Below are 17846 nucleotides of genomic sequence, written 5' to 3' on the forward strand. Positions count from 1 at the left end.
ACTCAGAATCACATCTTTCCACAATGCTTATAGCTTCCTGGTGCTTGTATTTGTAAAGAAAAAAGTAGATACTCTTTCTGTGCAATTACCAATTTCAAAATATATGCATTTAAAGATTTTATTGGTGAAATAAGCTATTACCAGCAGATTGCATTTCTGACATCAATGGAGTCTTTAAGTAACTATTTATCCTTGCTACTGACAGATTTACTCAGGATATTGTTGCTGCTGTTGTTCAGAAATTAATAACACTAGACATACTAACGTCTATGTACTTAATCCTCTTTGGGTCTGAATCAAAATAAGCAGGGGCTCACAGGTGAAGAGAAATGTTTCTTTCTCCTCTAATTTTGTGTTTAAAAAATATGAAGTTACCTTCTACTGTAAAATCACATAAAACATAGTGGCCGATTTTAGGGATTTATGTGCACACACACACACACACACACACACACACACACACAATTCACTTTTTAAATGAACTATATGAACAAATGTGTTTTTACATTTTGCAAAGAGAACCAGATATTTCTCTTTCTCCACTTAAATTTTAGTGGAATTAAAATGAATATCCCAAATTAAAGCTGTAGCTTTTTAAAAAAAAAAAAAAAGTTCCTACGGTAGAACACCTGGTGCTAGGCTTAGTAATTCCTAGTTTTCAGTAATGTCTTTCTCGTCTAATATTCCCCCCCACCCGCAAAAAAACTCTGCCTCTTTAGAAGTAATTCAAATGTCTAAAAAATGGAAAAGAAATTTTTTGTACCAATTCAATTTACATGGTAGCGTCAAAATGCCTTTGCTACAAATTAATGTATAAGAAACACAGCTAACAAATGGAACAACCATAAGTATCTCCATTCAAATATTAGTATAGATCTCCAAAAGATCATTAGATTGTTCTACTTGTTAAAAAAACAATTTGAAAGATGGAAATTTGTTAAAGTGAAATTTGAAAATTATATTATCATTTCTCACTACTTTTTGTGGCAATTATACAGAGTGATGTTGTCTCTGGGAATAAGGGACAGTTGACATGTTCATACAACTTCACCAGCTTACATAAACACCGAATAAAGCTGTTAGGGATTAGGTGCAGCATGCTGGATCTGATGCGCTCAAATATAAGATATCTCGGGTCCCATAATATTTAGGATTATGCTGGTAATCTCTTTAGAGAAAGTGTGCAGTATCAGCAGAACAGGCGCTTCAGTCTTTGAGGGAGCTATTCACTAATTCTACATTTGTTGGGTGACTAAGCCTCCACCTCAGTCCCACACTGACACCGGGCCTTTGTGACATTTCGCATAGGGTGAAATTATAAGAGGGAGCTTCTAGAGTGACATTCTAAATTATCATTTTGCTCCTGAAGCAATTTCTGGTGTGGTGTGCAAATGAGAATACTTTAAATTCTGTATGTTTCCTTTTCAAAAAGGCCACTTGGGTAAAGATAAACTAAACTCAAACATGCCTTTCTCTAACCTCTAAAGTCATTCTTATCTCTAGAGATGAAATAAGAACTAAAATTATCTCTTTGATTCTATAATTTCCTTTTATTTCAAGATTCAATTCTGAAGCAATGGAGGCTAAACTGCAAATTTACTGGAACATAAATTGTATAACAACGTAATTTTCAGTGCAGAAATTTACAATATATTTAGTCATTGTAGCATCATCTATGTTCAAAAAAATCAAAGCTCTTGTAGATAATCCAAACAATCACACACACACACACACACGTGCGCATGCCTATAAATACCTCACCTATGTTCTATAGTTTGTGTATATAAGTATTTGGGGCATCAGTGGCTAAAGGCACATTAAAAATCAAAAGTGTCTGCAAACGTGAAAAAGGGACAAATAACAATACAGGTAAATTGTTAAGATGTTATGAACAAGTTAAATAAAGTTACTATTAGATTAGGAAGAGAAATGTTAGTAGAGTACTAACATTCTAATCTTACATGGACATTGTCTCAGTGTGGGGTAATAGTCCACTCACATACCTCATGAGAAGATATGATGTCACTTTTATTTTACCAGGTTTCTTTTTTCTAAAACAAAGACATTGAAATTGGTTCTGATCACTATATTTTAGAACATAGCCTCCTTCTTTTCTCTGCCGTCCTGGCTCGTCTCTTTTTTTAACACACTCAAGAGATTTAGTCTTTCTTTGCCACCAACCAGAAAAAGACATGTTTTACTTATTTTCAAACTCTCTGAACAAGTGCTGAGAACTTCGGGAATGGTCTCTACTGTGTCTATCAATGAACACAATGAGAAACAGTGTGTATGCTTTCTACACCAAACTTTAGTTACTTGACTTTTGCTCGTGTGTGTGTATATGTGTGTGTGTGTGTATTGTGGGGGGTGGAAGGCCAAAGGTTATTGTCCCAACCTTTGAATTGTCTGACTCCAAGTAGATAATTTAATGGCTTTATATTTATATTTAACAAGCATGCATTGAATCCTTGGTGTTTTCAAGTATTCTGGAAAGTAATGCAGTATAGGAATTGCACCTCAGAATACAGTGAATAATACTTGGTTGAACTATATGAAATTGGCAATATTAACATTTTTTACACAAAAAGGTGGCAATTTCATATGATTCAACTTGATATATGGTTAGTGACTACAGATTAAGGCATGATTGATAATTCTGGAAGCATTCTGCTACTAGTTACTTTTCATTTAACCCCATTAACTAAGTCTCCAAAATAAACAAGTAATCTAGAATTTTGTTCTTGTTCTTAGATTTTCCTTTTTCACTCTTCAACCACCAACTTTAAGATTGCCCTTTCCCATTGCTATTTACTACTTGAAACTTGCTCACTTTCCAAGACCTGGCTCAAAAGCCACTTCAGCACCAAACCTTCCCAACCTCCCCCAGTTCATATTAACATCGTCTTCTTCCAGGTTTATTTAGCAGTCACCTGTCTGCCCTGCATTCAGGTGATGTAAACATGTGTGGCTGTAGAATTACAGTATTCATTGCGAAGACAGAAACTTGGTTTTGCACATAACTGTGGTCTAAAACAAGTAGATGTTGGCTGAGTTGTTTTTCTTTTTTTTTGAGTTGGAGTGTTACTCTGTCACCCAGGCTGGAGTGCAGTGGCACGATCTTGGCTCACTGCAACCTCTGCTTCCCAGGTTCAAGCTATTCTTCTGCCTCAGCCTCCTGAATAGCTGGGATTACAGGTGTGCACCACCATGCCCGGCTAATTTTTGTGTTTTTAGTAGAGACAGGGTTTCACCATGTTGGTCAGGCTGGTTTCAAACTCCTGACCTCGTGATCAGCCCACCTCAGCCTCCCAAAGTGCTGGAATTACAGGAGTTGGTTGTTCTTAGCATGAAGGGTTGTTGAATTTTGTCAAAGGCCTTTTTTGCATCTATTGAGATAATCATGTGGTTTTTGTCTTTGGTTCTGTTTATATGACGGATTACATTTATTGATTTGCGTATGTTGAACCAGCCTTGCTTCCCAGGGATGCAGCCGACTTGATTGTGGTGGATAAGCTTTTTGATGTGCTGCTGGATTCGGTTTGCCAGTATTTTATTGAGGATTTTTGCATCGATGTTGATCAGGGATATTGGTCTAAAATTCTCCTTTTTTGCTGTGTCTCTGCCAGGCTTTGGTATCAGGATGATGCTGGCCTCGTAAAATGAGATAGGGAGGATTTCCTCTTTTTCTATTGATTGGAATAGTTTCAGAAGGAATGGTACCAGCTCCTCCTTGTACCTCTGGTAGAATTCAGGTGTGAATCCGTCTGCTCCTGGACTTTTTTTGGTTGGGAGGCTATTAATTATGGCCTCAATTTCAGAGCCTGTTATTGGTCTATTCAGGGATTCAACTTCTTCCTGGTTTAGTCTTGGGAGGGTGTATGTGTCCAGGAATTTATCCATTTCTTCTAGATTTTCTAGTTTATTTGCATAGAGGTGTTTATAGTATTCTCTGATGGTAGTTTGCATTTCTGTGGGATCGGTGGTGATATCCATTTTATCATTTTTTATTGCGTCTATTTGATTCTTCTCTCTTTTCTTCTTTATTAGTCTTGCTAGCAGTCCATCAATTTTGTTGATCTTTTCAAAAAAAAACCAGCTCCTGGATTCATTGATTTTTTGAAGGGTTTTTTTGTGTCTCTATCTCCTTCAGTTCTGCTCTGATCTTAGTTATTTCTTGCCTTCTGCCAGCTTTTGATTGTGTTTGCTCTTGCTTCTCTAGTTCTTTTAATTGTGATGTTAGGGTGTCAATTTTAGATCTTTCCTGCTTTCTGTTGTGGGCAGTTAGTGCTATAAATTTCCCTCTACACACTGCTTTAAATGTGTCCCAGAGATTCTGGTATGTTTTGTCTTCGTTCTTATTGGTTTCAAAGAACATCTTTATTTCTGCCTTCATTTCGTTATGTACCCAGTAGTCATTCAGGAGCAGGTTGTTCAGTTTCCATGTAGTTGAGCGGTGGGAGCTGGTTGTTCTTAAAGTACTCCTTACTTGTCTTTGCTGGACCGTCTCAGATGCTCCTCACTACCTCCAGCAAAAGAAGCACTTCTGTGCAATTCACTTTTTTGAAAAGTTAATAAACACTTTTAGCACCACTTTAGATTTACAAAATAATTGAGCAGATAGTACATAGAGTTCTATGCACTCACCAACCCCCCAGACACAATTTCCTCTATTGTTATTTTGCACAAGTATGGTATACTTGTTACAATTATAAACCAATACTGATACATTATTATTAACCATTTATTCTTTGTGTTGTACTATTCTATAGGTTTTGACAAATCTGTAATGATGTGTATCTGTCATTACAGTATTGTACAGAATAGTTTCACTTCCCTAACAATTCCCTGCCCTTCACCCCTTCATCCTCTTCCCCCACTCCAAACCCGTGGCAACTAGTGATTTTTTTAATTATCTTTGTAGTTTTGCCCTTTGAAAAATATTATGTAGCTGGAATCAAACGTCTTCTTTCACTCAGTAATATCCATGTAAGTTTCCAACATATATTTTCGTGGCTTAATAGCTCTTTTTATATTGCGAAATAATATTTCAAATCACAAATGTACCACAGTTGGTTTGTCTGTTCACCTGTTGAAGGACATCTTAGTTGTTTCCAGTTTTGGGTAATTACGAATGAAGTTGCCATAAATATTTGTGTGCAGGTTGTCATGTGGACATAAGTTTTCGTTCAGTGGTAAATACCTAGGCACACAATTGTTAGGTGGTTTGGTAAGACTATGGGTAGCCTTGTAAGAAACTGTCAAACTGCCTTCCAAAGTGGGTGTACCATTCTGCATTCCTAGCAGCAACAAGCAAACATTCCATTTGCTCTGTATCCTCTCCAGCATTTGGTATTATCAGTTTTTTAGTAGGTTTATAGTGGCACCTCGTTGCTTTTAATTTGCATTTCCTTAATGATACATGATATTCAGCATCTTTTCATATGCTTATTTTCCATTCATAAATCTTCTTTGGTTAAGTGTCTATTCAGATATTTTGCCACTTTTTGAATTTTAAGAGCACTTTGTATATTTTGGATTCAAGTACTTTATCACATACATGTTTCACAATATTTTCTCTCAGTCCTCACGTCTCTCCATTCTCTTAATGCAATTTTATTTTTAACATAGAAAAGTTGTATTCTTTTTTCATTTTCTGAAACGATATTCTTTTTGAATTACTCTCCAAGGAATAAACTCTGCCTGGTCATTCTAAATTATCTCTGAGACCTGGTTTTGTGGTGTGCCCCATCCCTGTCCTTCAGTGAAGGTGATGCTGTGTAATCACAAGCTTCCTGTTGAAGGTTTTAACTAAATGTAGACTAGAGAAAGGAGTTTAGAAAAAAAATAAGGAACTAAAGAGAGATGAGTTTTATTTACTGAAGCAAATAATTCTGTTTCTTCTTTTCATAACTGGATAAAATGAGCTATCAAGTAGAGTACATGTCTTCATATAGAGAGCAAGAAATAAATAAAGTTCTCTTCACAGAGAGGAGAGGTTTGGGAACGGAGATCCTGAGGGGTAAATTATAGAATGTATCGCTTTCCTCTTTTTTAGAACCTCTGAAATGTTGTCATGTATATGAATCACAGAGATGCTGTTACAACCCAGATTCTTTTTTTTTTTTTTTTTTTTTTTTGAGACAGAGTCTCGGTCTGTTGCCCAGGCCAGAGTGCAGTGATGCGATCTCGGCTCACTGCAACCTCCACCTCCCGGGTTCAAGCGATTCTGCTGCCCTAGCCTCCTGAGTAGCTGGGACTACAGGTGCGCACCACCACACCCAGCTAATTTTTGTATTTTTAGTAGAGACAGGGTTTCACCATGTTGGCCAGGATGGTCTCAATCTCTTAACCTGGTAATCTACCCGCCTCAGCCTTCCAACATGCTGGGATTACAGGCATGAGCCGCCATGCCCAGCCACAACCCAGATTCTTATAGGCCCAGGGTAGGAGCAAAATGCTGCATTTCTATCAGGCACCCAGGGAAGGCCAATGCTACTGGTCAGGGACCACACTTTGAGTCAGCAAGTCTCAGGACAGCACACGACAGATGAGAGGAATGCCATAAATATCCATCATGACCATTGAACTCCATGTTAACTAATCTGCCTCAATGAGACAGGACAGCTTTTCAAATGTTGGATTTCCAGAACTACCGTGAATAGCCAAAATGAGTTCATTGCTTGGTTTCAAAAAACTGCTGGATCTCCCTTACCTTTATCAAAAGAAGTAAACTTTGTACCATTCAATTTTTAAAATAGAAAAACTGTATGTTTTTTAACCTTCTCAAGAGAGCCTTTGTCAGTACTGAGTATCCAAGGAGCAAGCTTGTAGCCACAACCGCAAGAGTGAGTGTATAGAAGAGGGAGGTGCCATTACCAAACATTGCTAGAATGTGGAGAAAATGTGGGTGCAGGTAACAATCATTAAATCTGCAAAGGAAGCCTGGTACACTGGATGTTAATTACAGTAACGCAAGATATTTCTGGAATATGCTGTGTTCTCTTTTTTCTGCCTTGTCCATTAGTGACCAGAGCTTTCTCTTTTTTTTTTTTATTTTCTTCTAACCTTTCAATTATCCTACTGCCTTTATAATCCAAAGGAAATGCCTAAAAGGCAAAAGCAGAGACCACTTTTCCAGAATCCAGGGAAATTTAAAATTCCATCAGTTCTTACAGTTGCTAAAACTGTGGCTACCTGGACATCACAGAACAGTGCTTCTCAAACTCAAATGCTAGCCTCAGGATCTCATTCTAAAGCAAATTCTGATTCAGCTGGTCTTGAGTGAGTCGTGGTAGTCTGCAATTTTACCATGATCCCCGGAGATGCCAATGCCACTGGTCTGTCGATCACACCTTGAGTGGTCAAGAAGACATTCACTCAACCTGAATAACGTCAGGTCCCACACACAAGTTATCCCATTATAATTAAAATGTTGACAGGAAAAGATGAATTTAATGGGAATTAATTCCTAAAGTATGAGTTCAAAGCCACTACAGCTTATAAAGTGATTTACTTTGTTTACAAGGGGAATATTTAACTTATCAGTATTTTCTCTTAATGATTATACTAATTGCTGTCGTTATTTGTTGGTCTCATGTTCTGTTGTTTCAGTCCTCTGGGGAGTGAACAAACAACACTTCAGGGGTAAATGTTCATATGTAAAAGATAAATCAGCCTCTATTGTGACAATCCTATACATGATGCCTTTGAAAATGATCTTATTTTGTCATTATCATATGGTAGTAATTTTTTTCTTAATCTAGCTTTCGATGATATATGGTATAGGGAATTAAAATAATATAAAGCCAAATGTATCTTTAAGTTATTTAGGAGCTATCAGCCATTGGAACAGAAAACTCACACAGCCCACCACCCAGAGTATTACAGAGAAGACCCCAGATGCTGATAGACGTGAGAGTGTTATAGTAGAAATTAGAGTGCACTGAATTTCATGCACCATATTGTATATTTAGACAGGAAGCTGATGTTGAGATGCACTCTGCACTGATGAGATACACATGGGCACAATCAGATGACAGGAATCTTTTAGAATCACCACCTTCTAGCATGGTATAGCGGCCGAAGTTCAAGACTTTTATATTTGTCCTCTGAGGATCTTATTTTTCGAAGATCCTATCCCATCCCAACCTTGGGGCTACTGTCTGATGAATCACAGTTACGGTGGAACTGGTTCCCAGGGATACCTGCTGCATCACCGACCTTTGGCTTTGTTATTAGGTGACATCAGAACATTTTGTACCTAATAGAGATAGATACTTATCAGTCTGCCAGTGAGAGAGGGAAAGAGTACAAACAGAGATTTTTAACTTGAATTTCTCGCAGATGGTAGATGAGATACAATTTGGGTAGATGAGATACAACTTGGGCTACTGAGACCATCTGCAAAAGGATTTTTAACCAAAATAGTCATCTTTATTGGAAATTTCTACATGTGTAAATTGTGCTTTACTCAGACATTAAGAGATTTAATTGCACTGCCCACTTTTAGCATAACTGTAAAATTATTGGAAACAGAAGCTAACAGGTGAATCCAATGTCCTGGAATGTAGTCTGTGTCTAGCAATACAGTGTCCGGTGTCCAGGAATCATAGCCAGGTCAGATGTCCTTAAGGCAAAAAAAAAAAAGAGAGCAGAAAACAAAGATGCTACAAGTATAGCCCCAAACCAAAAGTGAGAAAACATAGAGAGAATTCCTGGTGACTCTTTAAAATGTTCAGATCTGGCCTGTCCCTGGGTTTTTCCACCTTCACAGGTGATTTATGTGGTGGAGAAAATTCCTAGCTAATAACTTAACTCATTTAATTCCCAATGGGAGCCTCATCATATACAAGAATCACTTGCGGGCCTTTTCCAAAATATATATCCCCCACAATCTCTGGTTCATTCTCTTTATCCCAAATATGAAAAATCAGACCCAGCTTGGTGGCTCATGCCTGTAATTCCAGCCCTTTGGGAGGGCAAGGCAAGCGGATCACTTGGGGCCAGAAGTTAGAGACCAGCCTGGACAACATAGCAAGAGTCTGTCCCTACAAAAAATGTAAAAATTAGCCAGGCATGGTGATGCACACCCACAGTCCCAGATACTCAGGAGGCTGAGATGGGAGGATCCCCTGAGTCTGGGGGTTTGAGGCTGCAGTGAGCTACAATCACACTGCACTCCAGCCTAGATGACAAAGTGAGACCCTGTCTCAAAAAAAAATTAATATTGCTTATCACCTCTTTTATAAGAAAGAGTGTATCAAATCTCGTGGTTGTACTGAAATAAATAAAACATTTAGAACCACTACTTTAAGGAGTTATAAAAATTATCCTTTAGACACCATAGAAAATAAAGTATGATCTTCTCCCTGTCTTCAATGGATTTAAAATGCCCAGAATATAGGAATGGCCAAGTTGAATTGTAGGAGTTGGAAAGGTGAGAATTGAGAGCCATAAGAACAAACACAGTAAAAATGTTTCCTCCAACCAGAAAGTACGTGAAAAGTCTGTTATTATTACCATTCTTAATGGATGCTTGTAAGAGTTAAGGTATTTTGTTGAATCAATGTGATGCATTTTCTAGTTAACGCATTAGCTGGATTAGTTTATATAATCTTAACACCTGCTGTTACTAGCGGAGGTTCTGAGGGGGCAGAACTAAAAATGTGTGTGTTTTGACACGCAGGAAGAAGTGAAAACATGGTAGTTTTGTGCAAAGTTGTGGCAGGGAACTCTAAACAAAGAAGGGGTTTTCAGGGAGACTTGGGGGGAGAGAATTGCCATCTTCAAAGAGGGAGAGAAATTTTGTTTATTCCATAATTGTTGAATAGGATCTGCCTGCCAGATCACTAGATAGTAAACTAATTGTACCTCATCAATTGTTCTAATATAAAGTAAAGCAGCAAATTATTTTAAATCTTTCATGACACTCTTTGACACTGTCAGAATATTGTTTCAAAAAAGATAAAATTATATAGCATTGATTTTATAAACAAAAATATTAATTAATACATAACATTTTAACTATAGTCTCCACAAAGGATTATCAATAGAAAAATACAATGAAATGAATATCTAAGAAATTGAAAAAATGAAAAATGAATAAACCTCACTCAAGCCATCTCTCAGGGCATTTCAGTTCCTCTAAGTTTGTCTCTTGGGGAATACTATTGTTGAATAAATCCATGAGTCAAGCAAAAGTGCAAAAGTCAAACTCTTTCCTCAATTTCCTTCTATAACCTTCATTGTAACAGCTGGTGAGGTCCAAACAACCAAATCCTCACAAGATGTTCAGTTGGAAACCATAGTCAATAGCATGTCACTAGATCTGTATTCACTGCAAGACAATTCCACAAGAGCCTATGCCTGTTACAGTGGCAAGATATTGAGAAATAGCAGGCATTGGAGAAATAATGGGATTTGTTGTTCTAATCAGTTTGTGAAATGCTGTCTGGAAGATGTGCTTTATAAAACACATAGTATAGGTCGGGCATGGTGGCTCACACCTGTAATCCCAGAACTTTGGGAGGCCAAGGCAGGCGGATCACAAAGTCAGGAGATCGAGACCATCCTGGCCAACATGGTGAAACCCTGTCTCTACTAAAAATACAAAAATTAGCTGGGCATGGTGGCGCACACCTGTAGTCCCAGCTACTGGGGAGGCTGAGGCAGGAGAATCGCTTGAACCCGGGAGGTGGAGGTTGCAGTGAGCTGAGATCGCGCCACTCCACTCCAGCCTGGCGACGGAGCAAGACTCCATCTCAAAAAAAAAAGTATAAACTATAAAGCTGCAACTCAGAAGCAGTTTATTTCCTTACATGAGAGAAAATGAAAAGAATTAGTATTTTAAATGACTTAAATTTACCTTTACCTATCATAAACCTCAGATGATGTATTCTATTGCAATAAGTTAAAATGGTCACAGATTTCCAAACCGATAACCCCTTTCCACACACAGCTATACACATATACCATTTTAAATGACTTATTTCTCTTTAAAAATGTTGTTAAGATGTTTATAGTTCTTCAGGATTACATGTTGAGCCAGGATTATAAATATGTATAAATATGCAGATGCTCTATCGAATGTTCCTTATCTCATTTGTATTTCCAAAGTTGTGTAAGATAACCTCTGTGGCTTTCAAAAACATCTTGTCACACCCCAGGGGGCAAATTATCTCTATTTTCATTTCCTTTAAAGTTAGATCATTTTATAATTAAGAACTTATAGAAGCAGATTCTCCCCACGTGTAAGCTACTCCCTGGGGAGTAATTTATGCAAAGAGAACCTTTGACTTAATATTATATAAGCTAAAAACTATACAATGGATAACTGAGATTTTTAGTCGTTATAAACAATCCAACATTTGAAAGGTTATTGCTAAAAAAAACCATAGTACAAATGACTTGCTGTGTCACTTATTAGATTATTTTTAAATGAAAAGATCTTTGATAAAGGAATAATAATGTGGCTTGTCGTATTTTTTGTCCAAAAGTTTTAGAAAACCAGTTAACAATGATGATTGATGTGATGATGATGACGATGATAACGAAGACTAACATTTCCTAGCTCTTTAAGATTTTACAAGGTGCTTCTATATAAAATATCTATTTGATCCTCACAAATCTATGAAGTTTGTCAGTTAAGCTTTATAAACTAGAAAACATAAGATCAGATATTTTATCTTGGCCGTGACTCCAATCATTAACAGACTAAGGACTGGAGTCCAGAAGGACAGAATAGAATAACATCAAATCTCATATTTTTCTCCTATCACAAAATCTTGAAAACAAATACTAGCTCGTGTAATCTAAAAGCTAAAATAAGAAGAAACGAATAAAAATGTATACTTAGTCTCACAAGTATTTTAGGTGACTTTGTCTCTTCTGATGTTTTTTTATCATTAGCTCTTTAGCTGGAGCTACTGGAGTAATATAGGAATTTAAAACTGTAGTCTTATTTTGTCTGTGTGGAAGTCAGAGAATAGTTACTGAATGAAGTATCAGGATATTTAGCTAATTTCTGGTTGTCAATTCCCAAATCAACTCAGAAGCAGAACTTAACCTGGATCCTCAATTTTTTCACATGAAAAATAGGCACATAACACTGAGATTTTTTGCTTACAAAGATGATTTGAAATTTCTGTGAAATATTTACTTTTTAAAAAATTCAATGTACTACCCTAAAGCTAAGTATTATCTTTTTTAAAAAATGTAAACTAATAAGAAAAAGAGGGCAATGTCTTGCATTTATTTGTTTTGTATATTCAAGAGTGAGAAACTGTAGAAAAGCATCCAAGTGGCAGATTGATATACAAAGCATTTTGAAGTATATTTTGCATAATTATTTTAAATTGGAAGAGGAAATAGCAGATCTTCTAGTGTGTATAATTTTAACAACTCTTAGAATACTATCAGACATAGGAATCACTACATTCTAAATAAATTTTATCTCATGGATCCATCCATAACCTGTGTGCTGATTATTTAAAATCATCTTACCAAGAGGTTCTATATGCACGACTTTACACCAAATTGCACACATAGAAAATAGAAATCCCATGCTCCACCATATTCCACCAAAGTAATTGCCTTACCAACAACCCCATTTCTGTCAAACTTACTACCTTATCTCAGCCTCTTGGCTAGGAAATTAGGAGTCACCTTTGACTCTTCCTTTCCATGTCGGTTCCCTTTTTTAATCATACAATCTAGCTTCTGCCTTTGAACCATCTTTCTATTTACATCTTCCTCTCCATTTATCCTACCACTTATGTAATAAGCCATGTTTTTATCTCCTAACACCCAAGTTGGAAGTAATCTTTAGTTGGTTTTCTGCTTGTTTATGGGTAGCCTGACAAACTCACCTTTCTAAGGTGAGTTACTTTGATCACTTCTTTACTCTGTTCACTTCATTGATTCCTTATGGCCAGTGAGATCAGATGAAAACCTCTCTGCCTAACCCCAGGTACTCCATAATCTGGCATCAACCCTCTAGCCAATCATCTGACCTAAATTTACATTATAGCCAAGTTATTGTCTCAATGATCACAATCCACAATCATCCCAGGCCTCCAATCTTTTTTCATTTCCCTTCTGCCAACAGAAATGCCCTTTGCCTTTCCCTTCAGCCTAATTAAATCCTGCACGATCTTCAGAATCAACAAAAATGCCTTCATCTCCAATGAAACTATTTCAGTTTGTATTGAATTCATATTTAGTACCCTCATAATTTATCCTGATTTCTCCATGTATTAATTTCATTTTATTAATTAGATTATTAGTATCATTAGCATATGTTATCCTCCATCAATAGCCTTTATTATTTTAGAGAGCATATACAGCATGCTCAATAAATATTGGACTGATTTATTATTGACATTTTTGTAAGTAAACATCCAGCCACACAATGTATAAAGCTACCATGCACTGCTCCCTCCGAGTTTTGCTTTATTTATGTATTTATTTTAAATATCACTGAGATAAGGCCACGTGAAAGCGCTCAGTAACTTAATGTTTCAAGTGCAAAATAAGAAAAGAAAACCGTGGGTTCAAAGGCTTTTTGAGTCCCACTACTTTTAAGGTCAAATTCACAAAGGAGAAAACAGTGAATGCAAGACTTTGGAAAACTGGTTTCTGGTTGTATTTTTTTAGTTTTGAGAAAAACGAAGCAAACTATGGCAGAGAAATGTACTTTGACTTAGAAGAAGCTTAGGACAGCCATGCAAATACTAATGGATGACTCCCACACCACCGCCCACACCCCAGTATTTTCAAATACAAACATCAAGGCAGAGATAGATGGGGAGAGAGATAGGAAGAGTGAAAGGAGAAAGAAAACTTCTGTATGCTCAAAATGTCTATTTTCTCCTTTCAGCACAAATTGAAGTGATACCATGCAAAATTTGTGGCGATAAGTCCTCTGGGATCCACTACGGAGTCATCACATGTGAAGGCTGCAAGGTATGGGACTTTTATACAGCACGGTTCTGTATTTGCCTCAGGCATCTGTGTACCTCACAAGACGCGGTGCCACCTTTTTAAGGAAGGCTTGCTAAAGGATCCTTCTGCCTGCTGCTGACATTCAGGAATTCTTGCGTGGTGGGTGGGAGGGTTGATTTTCGGTTTTGCCTTTTACCTTTTTGTTATTGTCTAACTGGTCAGCATCTCCTTAAAAATGGATGCGTATTTAAAATCTTGAATTATTCACATTTACAGAGATATAAACACTGACTCTTGCTGTTTTAGCAGTATTGTCTCCAGTAAATCAAGGCACTTATTACTATATGAAAAAACTAAAGGTTAAAATAAAGATTATAAACTAATAGGTATATATTTAACTTTTTGCTTGAGAAACAGGAAGTCAAGGTAACAGCTACAATATGCATATGGCCATCCTTTATTCTCACGTTACAGGAAAAAAAAAAAAAGAAAAGAAAAGAAAACTGGAAGCATGGTATGTTAGAAGCCGACAAGATTAACTCTAAATCGACTAAAATTCACCTGCCCCCACCCACCTCTTCATTTTCCGATGAGGTCCTGAGGTATAAACAAGATTATGTCATTTGATCAACATCATCGATTCAAACAGTAAAGAACAGAGCATGGCCAAAAACACGGGGTTTTTCAGTCTCAATCCAGTGTTCCACTTCCAGACAGATTCCACTCATTCTTCCCGTGGCAAACTAATTCCTGTGAGCAAGCTGCTTTCTTAAATAAAGAGCTGGAGGAATAGCAGTAAACATAGACTTAATCTGAAATAAGAGAATGTTGAAATTTAACAGTAAGTTTTAATAATGAATCCTTAGAAGGAAAGAAAGTGCGTGTGAGAGACATAATAGCCAGGGGAAATCAAAACAGTTCTATAGCTAACGTTAAAGGACCATGTGTAACCAGAACAAATAAAATGCAGCCACAGTCTGGGAGGGAAAGGTAATATGCTGGTAAAGTTATTGGCAAGAGCAATTATATTTTTGATCAAAGATGCAAGCAAAGTGAATTATTCTTTTAAGACCAGTAAACTGAAGGAAGTGTAGTACAGTCATAGAGTCTAAGATCTAATCTTAATCTTAAACAGGATTTCAAATATAAACAAGGCAAAACATACTGTAACTGTCAAATACTGGTACTGTGTGATAAATTGACAATGTCTTCATAATGGTCTCAAAAAGGCATGAGTCTTGGAATTAAAACTGGAGTGAAGAAAAGAAAAGGAAATAAGTAAGAATAAAGTGGGAGAGGGAAGAGGAGGAAGCATGATATTAACGTACTAACCTGTCAACACACTGCTGTACTTTAAAGATGATTAGTGATAATCTATTTGTGAATATCATGAGATGTTCTTCACGTTCTGTTCCTCTGCAGATCTATAATTAAGAATTGAATGTTGTCCACTTTAATGCAATTTTTCAACTCATCAAGAATAAACAAGAAAACAAAATTACGTCAGCAATTTTTTACCCTCCTTGAATAAGTTATTACGTCCTCTAGGCAGATAGACAAATAGTTTTCTTCATAAACAATAATAGTTTAGGAGTCAGAATCCTCTCCATTGAAAGTATTTCTACCATTCTATTGGCTTGTTATGCAATCTTGAGAGCTCTGGTTTACATAATATCTACTAAAACTGATTTTTAGATCAATATCAAAATGGAGATGTTTGGCATTTGATTGTATAAGCTCTATCTGAAAAATGTGTGATTTCAAAAGATGGGGATATGTTCAATTTAAAAAGCAAAATATTTTAAACAGTAATTTCCAAAAAGTTTAACTAGTGCACAAATATAACCCAGAAAGCCAATAGCCAAGAACAAGTGTCATCTTTTCTATTTAAAGGAAGAATCCACAATCAAAGAAATTATGCTGTTATTATGAAGCATACTCTGAGGTTTTAGTCAAAATGGCACTGTACACCACACTGTTTTTTTTTAATTCATGGAAAAAACCCACATTTGTAAATATGCTACTTTTTTCTGCAAATAGAAAACTTAAAAATTCTCTTCAGAATTTGATGTCAATGTCAGCACATTCAGTATCAACCTCTGAGTTTTCATAATACTGTTTTCAAGTCAACATAAACAACCCATTCTAAATAACATCAATTCAGCTTGTGCACTTATTCAAATTTCTATTCATTCAATAAAATTTGGAACGCAATCTCTTTTTCATGCCAAAAACCTCATTTGCAATAATGAGCAACAGATAAGCAAGAAACGAGTCGTAATTAATGTCAAATTGGTCTTAAATTAGGGCTGTAGCTGTGACTTCAGAAAAGTCTTTTCTGTCCTGTCAACTCTTTTGCTAAGTAGCACTAGAGTATCCAAAGATAAAAACCACACAATTCTGTCTTAAAATGTAAATCTCAAGTCATCTTTAATCAAGACTGATGGGCTGAGGTTATGCTTTCTGACAGTTTTTATGGTATATAAAGTACATCATTTCAATCCCTGGGAGCTTACGTTTGATCTCTATTCTAAGATGCTCCATGAATTCAATCAAACTGGACAGTCAGATGTCTCACTCTGCCATCACTGGTTTATTAAATAAGGAATGCACTTGAATCTATAGGGATGAAACTAGTCCCTGTTGTTGAATGGCTAAGCCAGTTGGGACTCTCTCTCTCTCTGAGGAGATGCTTGGCCACACCTCCGTGTCTGAGTTTCATCACAGATTGATCAAGCTCTCTTCACCAGTGCCGCACTGAGCCATATTGGAGCTCAAGATAAAAGGAAAATCAATAACACAGATCCTTTCTTTAAACTATTGGGTATTTTTGCGTTAATGTAGATTTTTAACACATTGTGTTAAAATATTGTATTTTCTAATTACAAAAATTTTAGGTGACCTTTAAATGTTGTGCGCAAGGTCTTTGCCTCACTAGGCTCATCTAGCCCTGGCCCTGCTTGTTCATCCTGTAGATAGTTGAGGAAACACAGAAGCTGTTTGAGGGAAGTCAGGGGATCTATTCTAGGCTTCTCTGCAAGATAGGCATTGAATCTACCATTCCTGAACTTTTCTAGACTTCCTCCATCCAAAAGATGATGCTGTGGGATATCTCTTCCCAAAATTTCTCTTAGAAAGGTTGATGTAGACCATCATTTTGCTCGTGACATGTTGCACTTTTCCTTTTTTTGCTCTAGACAATTCAAAAGCAAAGAGTAATTAGGGAAATCGATTACATAAGTCAATGAATAGACGAATGATAACTTATCTATCTCTGGAGAAAATGCTTATTTTCCCCAATAGAGTTTTCTATAAGACAACTAAGGAGAAATCTTTTAAAAATCAACTCAACTGTGGATTTATTTAAACAAGCAGTGTATGGTCACTGGCAGTCATTTTGTACCTGATGAACCCAAATGTACTTGCATGAAGACATCTTACACTGAGTAGCCTGAGGCCAAGTAGAGACCATTCATTCAGTTTTTACTTAGTGCTTTTTGTTGTTAGACAGCTTATATATAATATTTTCTTTTTTCAATGGTGTGGTTGATTATTAAAAACAACTTTCAAGACCCAGTCAAGGTGGCACACACCTGTAGTCCCAGCTATAGTCTGAGGCAGGAGGATCACTTGAGTCTAGGAGTTTGAGGCCACAGTACACTATGATCCTGCCTGCAAATAGCCACTGAACTCTAGCATGAACAGCATAGCAAGACACCTCAAAAAGTTAAAAAAAAAAAAAACACTTTTCAGCTGCATTCGAGTCAAATTCGAAAATTTTATGGTGGGGAAAAACACATCTTAGAAACTAAGAAAACAGTAGTGCATACTCCTCAGTGTTGCTTTTTCTTACCAATACCTCAAGTTCCTCACCACCGCAGCACTTGACACAAACCTGTGTGATT

At 36.6% G+C, this 17846-nt stretch overlaps 1 protein-coding gene across 1 annotated transcript in view; it reads left to right on the forward strand.

Annotated features, from left to right (window-relative positions):
- RORB (RAR related orphan receptor B) overlaps positions 1–17846 on the forward strand; it is a 195656-nt gene that overhangs the window by 118930 nt on the left and 58880 nt on the right. The window contains exon 2 of the mRNA XM_024252412.3: positions 13877–13962. Coding sequence (XP_024108180.2) covers positions 13877–13962 — 86 coding nt within the window. The remainder of the gene's footprint in view (positions 1–13876; positions 13963–17846) is intronic.

Source organism: Pongo abelii, chromosome 13 (assembly GCF_028885655.2).
Source record: "Pongo abelii isolate AG06213 chromosome 13, NHGRI_mPonAbe1-v2.0_pri, whole genome shotgun sequence".
In the NCBI taxonomy this organism is placed as follows: Eukaryota; Metazoa; Chordata; class Mammalia; order Primates; family Hominidae; genus Pongo; species Pongo abelii.